General features: G+C 45.7%; 1 protein-coding gene across 1 annotated transcript in view; it reads right to left on the reverse strand.

Moving 5' to 3' along the window:
* Window positions 1-29: 29 nt before the first annotated feature.
* The window catches only part of LOC132422483 (PDZ domain-containing protein 2-like), a 168,565-nt gene continuing 152,315 nt past the window's right edge, over window positions 30-16,279 (reverse strand). The window contains exons 14-20 of the mRNA XM_069540531.1: window positions 13,346-13,427; window positions 11,841-11,875; window positions 10,973-11,120; window positions 8,912-9,717; window positions 3,208-3,352; window positions 132-836; window positions 30-43 (exon numbers count right to left, since the gene is read on the reverse strand). Of these exons, the coding sequence (XP_069396632.1) occupies window positions 30-43; window positions 132-836; window positions 3,208-3,352; window positions 8,912-9,717; window positions 10,973-11,120; window positions 11,841-11,875; window positions 13,346-13,427 (1,935 nt within the window). The remainder of the gene's footprint in view (window positions 44-131; window positions 837-3,207; window positions 3,353-8,911; window positions 9,718-10,972; window positions 11,121-11,840; window positions 11,876-13,345; window positions 13,428-16,279) is intronic.

Genomic DNA, 16,279 nt, shown 5'->3' on the forward strand with positions numbered 1-16,279 from the left:
TCTAGAGTAGCTGCTCAGAAAGCTTTTGTTCACAGTAAAATGTCTGTCGGGATTGATGGAATCCAGAACCGAAGGCTGGTGGGCCCACTGGGGGCAAGGGGCTGGACCGGCAGCCGCGGGCCTCCTCGGGCCGGGGGCCTGGCTCCCCGAGTCCGGGTCCGACTCGGCTCGCTGCGGCCCCGGGGCAGCGCGCTCCCGGCTCAGCCGGGCCCCCTTCCCGGGAGGCGGAAGCCTTGCTCCAGAAGCATCGAGCTCCTCCAGGAGCCTGTCGATGTCAGTCACGGGGCTGCTCCCGCTGCCCCTGGGGCAGCCGGGCCCCGAGGCACCGCCACACCCCTCCGGGGCCTTGTCACTCGGTGACGGCAGGGAGGGGCTGGCCCGCAGCGCCCTTGCAGACCCAGAGTCTGTTCCTCGGGGCAGAGCCAACCCCCCGCAGTTTCCAGGCACGAGGGTTCCCGTGGTTTGCAGAGCATCGCTGTGGTGACCCGGAACCCCCTGTCTCTTCTCCAGGGTCGTGAGGTCTCGTGACAGCACGGCAGTGGCCGGAGATGCCCCCTCGGCCGCGGGTCCCGCTCCACTGTGGGCAGCGGCCTTCCGGGTGGCGCGGGGCGAGCTGGCTTCTGGGGCCGCTCCGGTCTCGCTGAGGTCAGGATGAGCTGTGGCCATCGTCCCCTGCGATGCACTGTCCTCAGACTCAGGCACCCTGGGTGACTCTGTCTCTCCGGGGTCTTCGGGTTGCCTCGCTGGCCCTGCGTGCGCTGAGGTCTTGCTGTGGTCAGGGTGCACCACCCCCTTCTCCCCTGGGGAAGGGAGGGGGCCTGGGGAGCCGTGGGGTCCTGTGTGGAGAATGTAAACAGAAGGTGGGTGGCACAGGACATACGGCGGGGGGAGGTAAGAAAATAGAAAACCTCTCAATTAAAAAAGTGGAAAACTGTAAACAGCCTCAATTTTTGGGTCTCTTTTAGAAGGACATCCCACAGCCTAAATGTAGGCTTGTTTTTGTCTCTAAAATTACAGAGTGCTCACATCTAACAAATACCACCAAGCTTTAGAAGCTCTAAAATAACTCAGACTGGATGGCAGAAGGAACCTCTGCTTCTGCCCTCTTTGGTTGTTTATAAGAATGGGGGACACCAGAAATCCTTCCCTTGGGTTTCTGTGCACCATCTGCCCTCTGATGGCAAACCCCGCAGGAGTCAGGCCGTTGTTCTATTTGATTCTGCAAACCTCTCAGGCCCTGGCTGATCACGTCGGGGTTTAGCCCCATGGCGTGGGTTGTGAGCCAGAGTAGAGTAAAACAGTCCAAGCAGGGTACTTGAGGGCCTTACTGCTTCGTGCAGGAGAGGAGGCTAATTGGGGAAAACACATGGAATGCTCCAGACAGATGGAAGCCTGTCCTGAGCTCCAGTGTGTCCTGACCAGGTTCGGGGGTGTGGGTGACCTAGGAGGTAAGATTATCCCGGGAAGCTGTGACAGGAGGGTCTGGACCTGAGTGGGGTTCTGGAGGGATAGTCTGATCAGAGACCGAAGGGAAGGAAGGTGGAAGGAAAGGGAGTCAAAGCAGAGAAGCAAGAAAAAGCATGGAATCTCCAAGGCGCAGGGAAAGATGACACCTGCCTAGAGACAGTGGGAAGTAAAGTCATTCCATGAGGTGGGTTCTGGACAGCCACTCTGTCCTGGAGGCTCCTCCGCAAAAGGCCTGCATGTGCGTGAGCTAAGCTGTCCACCTCTGGCACATGGCATCTTACAATAGATGGGGAAACTGGCATGATAAAGAACATTAGATTTGCATTTTCTTACGAACTCTGGGTCTGAACTTGGAGTGAAAACCTCAGTCACAATGAAAGCCCTTGCTTTGAAAAGTGTATCTCCCCCAAATGTTATATTCACTCCACATCTCCCATGCAAATCATCTTAATTGCATATGCCTACCCCCTCCGAAGGGGGCGGTCAATAATTAAGAACTAATTATTGGGACTTAGCGCTGTGCTAAGAGTTTTTCATGCACTTAATTTTCCTCCCAGCACTGTGACCATCTGCACTGGAATGGTGGGGAACTGAGGCACAGAGTTGTTAAGCAATGTATCTGGGGTCACAGAGTTCATGGCCAGGGGTCACCCCAGGAGGCTGGCCAGTTACCTAAACCCTGACCTCTGTGGAGAGCACCTGGCAGCAACAAGGCTGGCTCAAGACACACACGGAGACCAGACACAACTTCCCCAGGTCCCCGAGGATGGCCAGGGGCACCACAAGATTCACATCCACGGCCTCCTGTCCTTCTCTGCTCAACCTTTTTGAACTCCCTTCAGCATGACTTTCCTGCTTCTGCTGGTGCCAACCTCGGGGAAAAGTAGCGATGAGACAAAAGGAGGGAATGTAAGGCTGTTTTTCAGGTGATTCACTCGCTGAACAAACCCTAAAATGTTGTTAGCAATTTGGCTTTTGTGCAAAGTGTGTAACCTAAGAGGGTTTTATTGAAGGAGATTAAATTACATGGTGGCAGTCCATGACATCATGTTTCAAAATACTCCTTCACTTGGAAACCCCCCGAATACTCAATAATGGGAAGCACATTGGCTCAGTTATGGCACGTCAGGGGTCGAAGGCCCAGCAACCTTTACAACTGATGTCGTCGGTGTAGAAGGACAGGGAGGGCTGGGTGCAGCTCCCTAACTAGAGTAGGTTACAGGTGTGCCGATAACCTGAGCCACTGGTGCCGAGGACAGCCTGCCAGGGCCAGAGCCCGTCACGCAGGCCTGGGAGCATCTTGCTGACCTCGGAGGGCTCCTCAGCTATTATTTTCTGTGGATACATGAGGTAAAAAAATATTCATTTTTTACTTGTCCTCTGTGGAGGTTTTTCCTGCCACTTCTCAGTACAACTGATTTCACGTAAGCAGGGTGTTGAGTTTCTGAAGGGCAGAACATGTTTCTGTTTCATCTCGTGCCTCATTCACTAAGGTACATGTCAGAAAATGGGTAAAGGCTGTGGACTGGCTGAAGACAGACACACTCGACATGGAATGAAAACTATGAATTCAGGCACAATGATCTAGTCAAGTTGTTAAATGCAGGCAGCTTTAACTATCATTAACCTGTGTAAGATTTCTCTGCCCCTCAAAATTCTCCGCATATATCGATAACACTTTTATTAAGGTAACTTCTGCCCTCCCATCCTGAAGCTTAACAAGTGATAAAGTAATCTTACCTGTCCCGGGTTCTTGCCCCTGCTCGGGTGCAGCTTCAGGCGGCTTCTCTGTGGGGTGGCCAGCATCCGGGTGGGGCGGGGTACCAGCTGGCCCCCAGTTGGTGGAGACTCGCCCATCCCCAACGGTCAGCTTGTCCAGAGAGTCCTGGCACAAGGACAACTACAAGTCACTGTCAGTGGCTTTCAGGGTTTCTGTGTCCTAAGGCATCACACACAGAGAACTGGTTTGGGAAAGTTCAAAGAGCCCTGGACCAGGAGCCACAAGATTCAGATTCTCGGTTTAAGGTCCAATAGAAATTTATGGTCTTGTCGCTCTTCCTAAACCTCAGTTTTTTCAACTTTAAGATGTGGGTGATTAGGAAAATGCAAATCAAAACCACAATGAGATATTACCTCACTCCCATTAGGATGGCTACAATCAAGAATACAGAAATAGGGCTTCCCTGGTGGCGCAGTGGTTGAGAGTCCGCCTGCCGATGCAGGGGACATGAGTTCGTGCCCCGGTCCAGGAAGATCCCACATGCCGCGGAGCGGCTGGGCCCGTGAGCCATGGCCGCTGAGCCTGCACGTCCGGAGCCTGTGCTCCGCAGCGGGAGAGGCCCGCGCACCACAAAAAAAAAAGAATACAGAAATAACAAGTGTTGGTGAGAATGTGAAGAAATTAGAACCTCGTGCACTGTTGGTAGGAATGTAAAATGGTGTAGCCATTTCCATACTATGGAAAACAGTATGGAGATTCCTCAAAAAACTAAAAACAGAACTACCACATGATCCAGTAATCCCACTCCTGGGTGTATACCCAAAAGAATTGAAAGCAGGGTCTCAAAGAGATGTGTGTACACCTGTGTTCATAGCAGTGTTACTCACAATAGCTAAAGTGTGGAAGCAACCCAAGTGTCCATCGATAGATGAATGGATATGCAAAATGTGTTGTATACGTACAATGGAATATTATCCAGCCTTATAAAGGAAGGAAATTCTGACACATGCTATTACGTGGATAAGCTTTGAAGACCTTATGTTAAGCAACATAGACCAGTCATTAAAAAAAACACAAATGTATGATTCCACTTATATGAGGTACACAGAGTAGTCAAAATCATAGAGACAGAAAATAGAATGGTGATTTCCAGGGGCTGGTGGGAGGGAGAAACGGGGAGTTGTTGTTTAATGGGTACAGAGTCTCCATTTTGCAAGATAAAAAGAGTTCTGGAGATGGATGGTGGTGATGGTTACACAACCTTATAAATATACTAGTATCATGGAACTGTACACTTTAATGGTTAAGATGGTAAATTTTAGGGCTTCCCTGGTGGCGCAGTGGTTGAGAGTCTGCCTGCCGATGCAGGGGACACGGGTTCGTGCCCCGGTCCGGGAAGATCCCACATGCCGCGGGGCGGCTGGGCCCGTGAGCCATGGCCACGGAGCCTGCGCGTCCGGAGCCTGTGCTCCACAACGGGAGAGGCCACAACAGTGAGAGGCCCGCGTACCGCAAAAAAAAAAAAAAAAAAAAAAAAAAAAGATGGTAAATTTTATACTATGTGTATTTTACCACAATAAAAAAAATTAGAAAAAAGATGGGGATGATAAGACTTGCCCTAACTCATAGAGTTTTAAATAAAGGATAATTAAATGAGATAACAGCTACAACACTCACCATACAAAAACCTATATAGACCCACAGACATGGAAAACAAACTTATGGTTACCAAAGGGGAAAGTGGGGAGGGGAGGGATAAATTAGGAGTTTGGGATTAACATATACACACTATTATATATAAAATAGATAACCAACAAGGACCTACTGTATAGCACAGGGAACTATACTCAATATTTTGTAATAACCTATAAGGGAAAAGAATCTGAAAAAAAATAGGTATATATGGATGTATAACTGAATCACTTTACTGTACACCTGAAACTAACCCAACGTTGTAAATCAACTATACTTCAATAAAAATAAATTAATTAAAAAATAAGAAAATGAAGAAAAAAACCCACGAAAGGCTGTACAGAGGTAAGGCATTGTTGTTATAATATTGCATCAAGATATGCAAGACCAGGGACTTGCGGTCCGGTGGTAAACAATCCACGTTCCGATGCAGGGGATGCGGGTTCAATCCCTAGTCGGGGAACTAAGATCCCACATGCCCCGGGGCAACTAAGCCTGGGCGCCACTACTACTGAGCCCACGCGCGCTTCAACTAGAGAGCCTGCCTGCCGCAAACTATAGAGCCCACGCGCCACAACTTGAGAGAAGCCCACATGCCACAACGAAGAGCCCACATGCCACAACAGAAGATCCTGCGTGTCGCAACTAAGACCAGACACAGCCAAAAAAAACCCCCCAAACCACACAGGATGCCCAGTTAAATCTGAATAATAATAATAATAATAAAAAGATATCCAAGACCAAAATCAGCTCCTCATTTTGGGAGTTAGGGAGGGACTAAGCTGAATAAATAAAATTAACATCTCAAAATTGCACTTTAGCCAAGTGTCAGTTACTTCATCTTCCTTTCTTCTATCTAATACCTACTGTAAAAAAAAAAAGTTTCTAAACAGACTTGCTAAATAGTTAAATCAGATTTATTTGAAATTTACCCTCTGAGTGAAGGAGTCATAAAGTGGCCCAAAGGTGGCAGCAGAGGAAAGAGGTGAAACAGATGGAGTATCTTTTAGCTACTTTTGTAAAAAAAAAAAAAAAAAATCATTTAGTAAAATATCAATTATCTGCTGAGGGAAATCTATACAGCGTTTAACTCAGTGAATTTTCTGTTTACTAATAAGGCATAAATGTAATATAAAACCAGTAGAAGAGCCTGGAACTCGACAGAGGTAGTGACTGTACAGCACTGAATGCAGCAGGTGCCACTGAACTGGACATTTTATTTTTTTATTTTTTAATAAATTTATTTATTTATTATTTTTAGCTGTGTTGGGCCTTTGTTGCTGCGTGCAGGCTTTTTCTAGTTGCGGCGAGCGGGGGCTGCTCTTCGTTACGGTGCGCGGGCTTCTCATTGCGGTGGCTTCTCTTGTTGCCAAGCACAGGCTCTAGAGCACGTGGGCTTCAGTTGATGCGGCGCGTGGGCTCAGTAGTTGTGGCTCGCGGGCTCTAGAGCGCAGGCTCAGTAGTTGTGGTGCACGAGCTTAGTTGCTCCGCAGCATGTGGGATCTTCCGGAAGCAGGGATTGAACCCGTGTCCCCTGCATTGGCAGGCAGATTCTTAACCACTGTGCCACCAGGGAAGCCCTGAACTGGACACTTTAAAATGTTTAATTTTATGTTATGTGAATTTCGTCTCAATTTTAAAAAGTATTCAACAAAAACAGTGGAAGACAATCTATTTGCCAAAAGAGAAAGTTTTGTTTTTTTTTAAGCTTCTAATATTTGAGGGTAACTACCTTATGGCAATGTAGTCTATTTTCTTTTGCATATATAAATAAAATAAAATTTCGGAACTAAAAATTTTGTGAGAAAAATAGAACTTCTTTTGTACAAAAGTTTTAGATGCTGCTCAAAGGTCTTACTGGGGATACTAATTCACAAGTACAAGAGCTCTTATTTTAATAGAAATAAATTATTATGAATAAAACCCCTGATTTGGCTTCATATAGTTTTTCAAAACTTGTGATACTTTTAAAAAGAAGGGGTTTACCCATTAGCTGAACATTACATTTTAAACACATGTGCTGGGACTTCCCTGGTGGCGCAGTGGTTAAGACTCTGTGATCCCAGTGCAGGTGGACCGGGTTTGATCCCTCGGGTCAGGGAGCTAGATCCCATAATGCATGCCACAACTAAGAGTTCACAAGCCACAACTAAAGAGCCCGACTGCCACAACTAAGGAGGCTGCCTGCCGCAACTAAGACCCGGCACAACCAAATGAATGAATGAATGAATAAATATTTTAAAAAATGACTGAACCTATGACCAAAAAGCTTTGTTAAAAAAATAATAATAATAATAAAAAAATAAAACGTGCTAGTTAGAGGTAAGAATTTTTTAGGAGGAGGAAAACATGTGAGTTTCTACTTTTTCTACAAGGTAAAAAAAACAACAAAACCCCTTCTGCCTAGAATAGCTTTTATGACTTTACATTTTCTGGCTGTCTTGTATATTTATACAAACCACTTGAACACACATCTTTATAAATATAGGAATAAAAACTGCACTTCAGAGATACTGTGTTTCTTACAAATTAAAGGTTTGTGACAACCCTGCGTCGAGAAGTATGTTGGTGCCATTTTTCCAACAGCATTTGCTCATTTCTGTCATATTTGTCTCTGTCACATTTTGGTAATTCTTATAATATTTCGATTTTTTTCATTATTATTATATTTGTTATGGTGATCTGTCATCAGTGATCTTTGATGAAACTATTGCAAAAAGATTATGACTCACCGAAGGCTCAGATGGTTAGCATTTTTAGCAATAAAGTATTTTAAAGTTATTACATGTACATTATTTTTAAAGACATAATGCTATTGTACAATTAACAGACTACAGTATACTGTAAACATAACCTTCATATGCACTGGGAAGCCAAAAAATTCATGTGACTTACTTTATTGCCATATTCACTTTATTGCAGTGGTCTGGAACTGAACCTGCATTATCTCCGAGGCATACCTGTATACCCTTATAAGTCGTCTCAGATTCTTTGCTCAGAATGACATTATTTATGTTGAGGAGACTGTAAACAATGTTTGTTTCTCTTACTCTCTCCTTGCTAAAGTGGAGGTATGTTAAAATTTTTTTAAAAAGGTACAATTTAATAATTCTGGGCCATTCTAACATACTGGTAACCAAGGAGAAACATAAATAATATTAACGTGCATTTGATGTGGTACATTATATGTTTCTAAGTGAACGCATGCCCCTTATTTCATGTGATACTCACAACAAGGGTATGAGTAGCTATAACTATACATCATCACTGTAGAAAGTCTGAAAAAATAAGGATCAATCAGAACGTTGACAGCCAGACGTAATCACCATTAACCTATATTTGATGGTCACCCCGACTCTGTGAGATGATCAGGGCAGACAGCACCATCCCTATTTTACAATCCAGACAACTGTGGTTCAGGAAGATGCACTAACTTGCCCAAATGACCACCAATTAGTCAGTGGAGAAGCCGGTACCAGACCCAGGGGTTTCCTCCACTGGCCTAGCTTTTATGCCCTTCCATCATCAGCCGCAGGCCCTGTGTACAGGGAAGAGAGCGATTCTATCTTTTTTTTTTTTTTTTTTTTTTTTTTTTTTTTTTTTGCTGTACGCGGGCCTCTCACTGTTGTGGCCTCTCCTGTTGCGGAGCACAGGCTCAGCGGCCATGGCTCACGGGCCCAGCCGCTCCGCGGCATGTGGGATCTTCCCAGACCGGGGCACGAACCTGCGTCCCCTGCATCGGCAGGCGGACTCTTAACTACTGTGCCACCAGGGAAGCCCCAGAGAGCGATTATACCTTTTGGCCGAATGATCTCACGACTCAGTACCTAGGCACCTCCCCGCACCAACCTGGCGACGTAGCATTACCAAGCTCCCAAGCAGTTTGAGTATTGAAATGAATGGCTCTATTGAAAGATAATTCTCCAATCATCATCCTTTCTTTCAGACAGATTAACGTATGCTTTACAGCATGCTCCGTACTCATTCATACAATACTCACTAGATCCCAAGTAACGAAGAGAAATCAGTTACCTTCTCCGCGGTTCCTCCTGGCTGATCACCAGTCGCAGCCACTTTGATGGAAGCGGCCTGGACGTTCAAGTCCGGACCACACGGGTCACTGGCTCCATCGGTCAGGCCGGCCGTTTCTGAGCTCCTGGGCCTGGCCTCAGCCTCGGGCCTCTTGTGGTGTGGGCTGACCCTGGCCACTGGCTTGTGCCTGGACCCCAGGTTGTCATTCTTCTGCTGGAGGGAACCGGGGCTGTCCGTGCTCGCCAGACCCTGGGTGCCTGATCCGGCTTTGCACTCCAACTTGGGTGAACTCCTCGATCCTGAAAGTTCCCTCCTCCCCAGGCAGCCAGGGCTCCCCTCGGGGGCCTCTGAACGGACCAGCGGGTTGGCTGCCTGTACAAGGGTGTCCCCCACACCTCCTGGGACACTCTCCTGTAAGTCCAGCGAGCTGCCAAGGAGAGGCACCGAGGAGGCCTTGCTGACCAGGGTTTTCTGGGGATGTGCCTCTTGGTTGATACCCGTGACCTTGGAAGAGGCCGCTGAGACGCATGTAGAGCTGTCGTCTGTCAGAGGCCTGCTGGGACCTGAGAGGGTCCCCGGGAGGGAAATGCAGTCCCCTTCGCCATCAAACTCTTCTTCATCACTGGCGTCGTCATCGTAGCAGCCCACCCTCCTCTGGCGGAGGAGAGGGTTTCGGAGGACCTGTGGGCTCCCGGGAAGACTGGCTTGCCTGACAATTGTCACCTGCTTGTGGAAGAGCCCGGAGGCCCGCTGACTTCCTAGAGACACAAGGCTGTTGGCCCTGGGTTTTCCTGGTTCCTTGTGAGCTGGCGGGATTGGGGAAAGAAAAGTTGAATGAAACATCTTCCCATCTGGCGTGGTCTTTTAATCTGATCCCCCTCATTACACACGAGCATTTCCACGTTCACAAATGCCACATACACACCTTCTGGCTACTGGACACCAGGCTGAAATGATACGGTTTCTCGGGATCTCCACAGAGCAGAGAGCTGGCTTCCCTCTCTCCTTTTCCTACTGGTCTCCCTTTTTGTTTTTCTACTTTTTAAAAATATCTTAACCTCTGGTTTGTTTCACTTAAACATGTGTGCTGCCTAGAGACAGAAATGTATTAACTTGTCAACATCCGTGATGTCTAACACATTACTGACTTCGACCTAAATGCTGCCGCCGAATAGTCCTCTGCGGGAGGATGCCCGGGGACCCACGGGTCCTGCACACCTGGGCCTTCTTATCACCTGAGGTCCTTCCTTCATCTGCAAAAGTTGCAGGTGGGGCTTGATTAACGGGCACAGTGAAGCCTGAGATTACACATGATTTATAAACTCCAACCTGGGAAGGGAAGGAGAGCGTGGGCTGCTCTGCAAACTCTCCGCTTCTCGTTAAATGTAGTGAAAGATTACACGTGCTTCCGCCTTGCAACTTTTCTATCAGAGACCAGAGGAGGCACATCACGTGCTCCAAATGAGCTAGACGGGTTCTCATCTGCCTCGCCTGACACCAGGGATTTTCTTATGCAAACAGGAGAAATGAGCAAAAGGAAACCACACCGGCAGGAATGAGAAGTCAGTATGGTTCACATCAGATCATTATTTCAGATTATACCGAGAAAATAATCAATGAGGTCTTTTTCTAAAAATCCCTATTTGATAACGTCTAAGTTCTGAATCTTTCACTCACTGCCCTCTTCGAAAGAATTAAGTTAGGGCCTAGCGAGGGAAGGAGTTTGGCTAGGATTGCCCTAAAACGTAAGGCCATCAGGTTGCCAGCCACGATCTGGTGCCATAAATTCCAAGACTACACCGTGTAAATACCATCCAAAGGGGGCGGTTCAGCATCCTTCAACACTGCGGGTACAGAACGTCAGCCCAGCCCGTTTACCACAGAAGTGGGGGGCCAGCCACTAAGAGTGGGCTGCATTTCCCAAGAGCAAACTCTGACTTTAGCCAGGGTAGAAAGGTGGCTTCTACTCAACCAGAGGTGTGATTTCCAGTTCTCTTTGCGTATCCCAGCACCGTGACATATAAACCAACACATCGTGGAATCGGAAAAGTCATGGCTTACGGGAGGCGCCAGGCAGCTCCGCGGAGCTGCCGCAGCCACTTCCAGGGGGGTCCTCGTCCTCGGAGCCGGCCACCACGAAGTCAGACAGCGGGCCTGGGACATCGTGAGCAAAGTACTGGGAGAGTTCAGATTCGGAGATCAGGGAGTCCTGTTGAAGAAGGCAGTGCGGGATGAGGAATTTGCACCAGAGGCAGATTATTTTAAACAGTAGTTGCATCCTATCTTCCCGAAAACACTTTGTTCTCATCTGTGGTCACTCAAAACAGCTCTGATGGTAAACACCCACTTCCATTTACTTTAGGATGGCGAAATTAAACAATGCATTAAAAGGCAATGGCTGCCAGACAATGTTTTTAAGCAATATTTTTTTGGCTGTGATCAGAAAAGCCACAGCAGCAAAACATCAACCACCCCAGGAGAAACACTGGAGGAAGAGGTAGGAAGTAGAATGGAATTCCAAGGCACGGGCTCAGCCTATTGATGCAACAACAAAATAGGAGAGTTTGACTCCTGTTCTCTGATCCACTGGGATTTGGGAACGTCCACCTGAGAAAGATTCCACACTCTCCTTAAAGTTGCAGGTACCCTCCCGCAAACTGACCAGGGTCCCCCTTTGTTATGAAGCAGCTATTTTTCAAAGTGTAGCTTAGTTCTTTTATTTTGTTGTTCTGTTCTTTTCCTGGATGAATATTTAATAAACACACATTTGTATACTTGTTCTCTAATGAACATTGTTGCCATTTCCTGTGTAAAGTGGCCAAAGTGACTCATGGACAGAAATATGGGCTGGGATCTGTAGTTTGACTTATGGGCTTCAGGAACTGGTTCGTGGGCCAGCTGAGCGAGGCAGCAATGTGTCTTGACTCACCTTTTTTGCAAGAGAAGGACTCTTCAAGGGGGTACCTGTTGGGGGAGAAATTCACCATATTGTCACTGAAGCTCAAATCCTTACAGACAGGCTCACCTCCTTAACTGGAGAAGAAGGAGCCAATCATATTAAACAAAACCTCCTTCGCTGCGTGGATATGGACGTGCGTGCGTATGGACGTGCGTGCAGTCTACCTAGGTACCTGATCCCCATCCTGTCCCACCTCCCAAGATTCTGCTCATGCTTCAAACCCTCAGACGCGGCTACCTCCATGATGATCCTAGTTGGAAGAAAATTCTTCTGAATTTCAAAAATGTTTTATACTACCCATATACCAATTTCCATATATATCCCAATTTCCATATGCACAATATAATTTAATTACAAGTGGATGCATCTCATCTCCTTCCTCGACTATTTACCTATCGGTGATCTGGCCCTGCAGGGCTTAGCACTAGGATCTAGGAAGTGTTCAGTGATATTTGATAAATGGATTGAAGGATGAATGAACCAAGGAAGACCAGCCCAAAAAACTCATGGAAGAATGAGGGAGAGGGCTGAATATCTATTTTAGTTTTTAGTTGAAGGACAAAAAGACTCAGCATTGAGACTTTAAGTTATATTCCATGAGCAAAAAGATCTTGGGCTTGAGGATCATGGCTTAATAAAATCTTTTATAACTGACTGAATGGATATGTTGGGATTATGAGAGGACAGCCTTCAGGCAGGTCCGGAGAATGAGTTAGCTGAAGAAAGAGCCCATTATGGCTATGCCTACTTTCAACATATTAATTATGGACGTAAATAATTAGGGTATTCCACGGTTGCCAAAAAACTGTATGCCTTCCTTTGCCTCTGACAACCAGTAACTCATGCCTCAGTCTCCTCCCGACATCAATCTTAATATCTTGGGTTCAGACATGTCTGCAGAGCCCCTTTAGAGATCCACTCTACAGGAAACATTACTTTTCCAACTTGATGCAGAGTTTCATATTTTAAATTCATATAAAATTCTTACTACCTCAATCCTTTCTCTGGTTGAACTTTCCACCTAAGAAGGGGGAAATCATGATTTTTTGCAGCCTCTGTTACCCTTGAGTTGAAACTTTTAATTCATATAAAGAAATCCCAGGTTTTTGGATGGATTGTACCCTCCCTGCGTCTACCAAAACAGCTGGTATTTGGGTAGCACTTCATTTCCACCCAGAACATTTCAAATGAATTGCACATAAACACCTGAAATGCTGCTCACTCGTTTCTGCAAATTATCTTAAGGCAGTGTAGGAAGCATGCATGGGTGGAACTTTAATACAGCACATTAAATAAGTGCAGAAATCAAAAGCAGCAGCGGCAGCAAAGAGAAAGCCTGGAATCTCTTTGACAGCTACTTCTGCCAAATGTGATAATTACCAAGACTCCAATAATACAGGGCAGGGGAGTGCCCCTGGGGGGAACTCAACGAGAAACTCTTCTGAATGTTGAATGAAGATGTGCAATTACAGTACCTAAGCCAGGAGAGGAACTGGCCTCTTTGCTCTCCTGATACGTGCTGCGTGCTATCACTTCATCCATTTCCTGCTCGGAAACCTGGTTGTCAGCAGAAAGCGCAAATTAGACGGTTTCATTTATTTATTTTTCCCCAATACAAGTAGGTAGGACCAGAGTCAGAGGCTGGAGTGCAGATAAAGAGGAAAACTGCAGGGCCAAAGACTATGACCACCCCCTGAAGCAATAAATCAGGGCATGTAAGGTAGTGTGGCTGGGTTAACGATTGCTTCAAACAATGTATTCAAAACAAGAACTTCAAAGGGTTCCCAAGTTCAGGAAGCAAAGCATTCAGCTCTGGTTACCAACAACATGGCCGATACGTGCCTCTCTCTAGAACACGCACTTCTAATTCTTTTTTCCTAAACTTTATTTAAACAATTTCAAACTTAGGTGAAACTTTCAAGAGGAGCACAAGAATAGTATATTCTTCACCTAGACTCACTATTTTGTAACATTCTGCCACATTTATACTCACGCTCCATCGTTACACACACACACACACACACACACACACACACCCACCCCTATAACTTTTTCCTAAACCATTTGGGAGTTAGTTACGGACATCGTGACCCTTCACCTGTAAATAATTTAGCAAGTATCTCCTAAAAACAAGGACCTTCTCTTAAATACCCCTGGTACTATTATCATGCTCAGGAAATTTAATGTTGATACAAACGACTGTCTAATACACCTTTCACATTCCTAATACTATCCTTCAGAAATGCTCAGAGACACTCAGAGTGTGTCTTTAGGCTGGAAATAATTCACCGAAAGTTTGACGCCAGGCTGGGAGGAGATAAGGATTTTCCTCGAGAAGGCAAATCAGCGCTCCGCTTCTTTGATCAATGTCTCGCGAGGGGAAAAACGTCAACTGAGTTAAACTGTGTGCACAGTGATGTGACCGATTTACATTCTGGTGCAAGCTCCTTATCTGTGGTGGACCTTTAGTGGCCTGTCACCCATCAACTTCCTTGCCTAGCAATGCTTTAGAGAAAAAAATGTTTTGGGTGGTGGTGGGAGGGCGCAGTGGGGCTAGGGTGGCGGTCAGGCAACCCAGGGTCCTGGTCTCACGTCTTTTTAGCAACCTTTAACCCCAAACAGTTCTGAGCCTTTGTCTTTCCTGGTGTTGACAATGTGAAAGAAACCAGGTCAATTCAAACCCTCAGTTAGCAGTTGTCTGATAGCTTCTTCCTGCTTAGATTTACATTATGCATTTGGGGGCAGAAAAACTACCAAACTACAAAAACTTTTCCCTTCTCAGTGCATCGCAGAGGCACTCAGGGTCAGTGTGCTTCATGACTGGGGCTAACTTTGACCGCTTGTTTAGGGTGAGTTCACCAGATCTCTCCACAGGATTTGTTGCTATTGTCGTCGTCATTAATGAGTAATCTGTCAGGAGACAATTTGAAACTCCGTCTGTATCCTGCTTCCCAATATATTTCCACTCAATGCTTTTAGCATCATTGATTATTCTTGCTGAATCAATAATTGCGATGAAGTTTTCAAAACGGTGATTTGATAACTATCTTTTCCTTCTATATTTATTGGTATCATGGTAAACTCATGGATTTCCACACCCCCCCATCCGTTGTTATCCATAACTGTAATTATTCGTAGGAAGATTTTTAAAAAGCCTGATACATGCTGAACTATGAGATATTTTAAAAAACAACGATGCAACTTGTATAGTTTCATTTTTAAAGAATATTTTAAATGTAGAATGGTCATTTTGTGTACTAAAATAACGTTTAGCATAAAAAATATTTGGAGTTTGCAATCTGCCTTAAGAAGTAAATAATATTTCTGTACAGGATTCAGCATGACACTTAAACCTAACAGATAAATCATCATCACGTCATAGCTTTTATGTAACCCTCTCCAGTAGTCGTCACAGGAAATAAATATGTACACACACATGCACACAGGCATATCTCCCCGCCCCCAACATACCTTCATAAAGCAAAGAGTAATTTTGTATAATTGAGCCATTAAACAGAGGTTGCAAATTTTTCTTGATATTAGACTTTCAATATTCACAACTATTTTTCTGAGTGGGAAAAAAAATGGCTGGGGTTTGAAACAAGTGAAAGATCTCCTGGATAACTCTAATCAAAAGTTAGAAAGCCACAGGACCAATTAATAATGAGCCTCTGTTACTTTCTTCCACTTCACGTAAGCTAGAAGCTGCCACCCGAGCAGGTCTAGATCTTAGCTTGTCTAGACCTGGAGGGTTTGAATATCCCAATCGGGCAGCCACTGCTCCAGTCATTATGAGAAACAGAAGAAAAGAAAATCCTTGTGGTATTTCTCTTGGAACAACATGAAAACTGAGAAGGCACATACATTTAGTATCAAAATGTACTATTGGCATAAAATGTTGGGATACGCGGTACAAAAATACATTCAACGTAAAATGGAATCTTGACCAAAAGGAAAATATAGTATGATGTTACAACTAAGAACACCATGTTTACCTAGGAGGAAACATGAAATCCAGTCAAACAAATACTGAAATTTGGTTTCACTGGACACATCTCCAGCACCATCCTGACGACCATATTACTGCGGCTAGAAACGAGTCAACCCATGTGTTCCATGGGATCACAGACCACCAGTCCACCAGGACTGTTATGCTTTGCACCGGAATGCCCTTTTGATGTTTGATTGTACTGGCGAATGAGGCAGACGCTTTGGGCTGAGATTAGGCAGACCTCCGAACAAATCATGACCTGTGTTAGGTTGGAGTGGATTTTGAAGTCGGGCATGCCTGGAAGCCAACAACTGCAGCCCACGGAGAACTTAATTTTCTATGTTGCTGAGGGATGTGCTGGGTCAGCCACAGCTTGTTGGGCTGCTCCCTAAGGTGAGAGGAGTGGCCACGTGGGTAG

This window comes from Delphinus delphis, chromosome 3, assembly GCF_949987515.2.
Source record: "Delphinus delphis chromosome 3, mDelDel1.2, whole genome shotgun sequence".
Classification (NCBI taxonomy): Eukaryota; Metazoa; Chordata; class Mammalia; order Artiodactyla; family Delphinidae; genus Delphinus; species Delphinus delphis.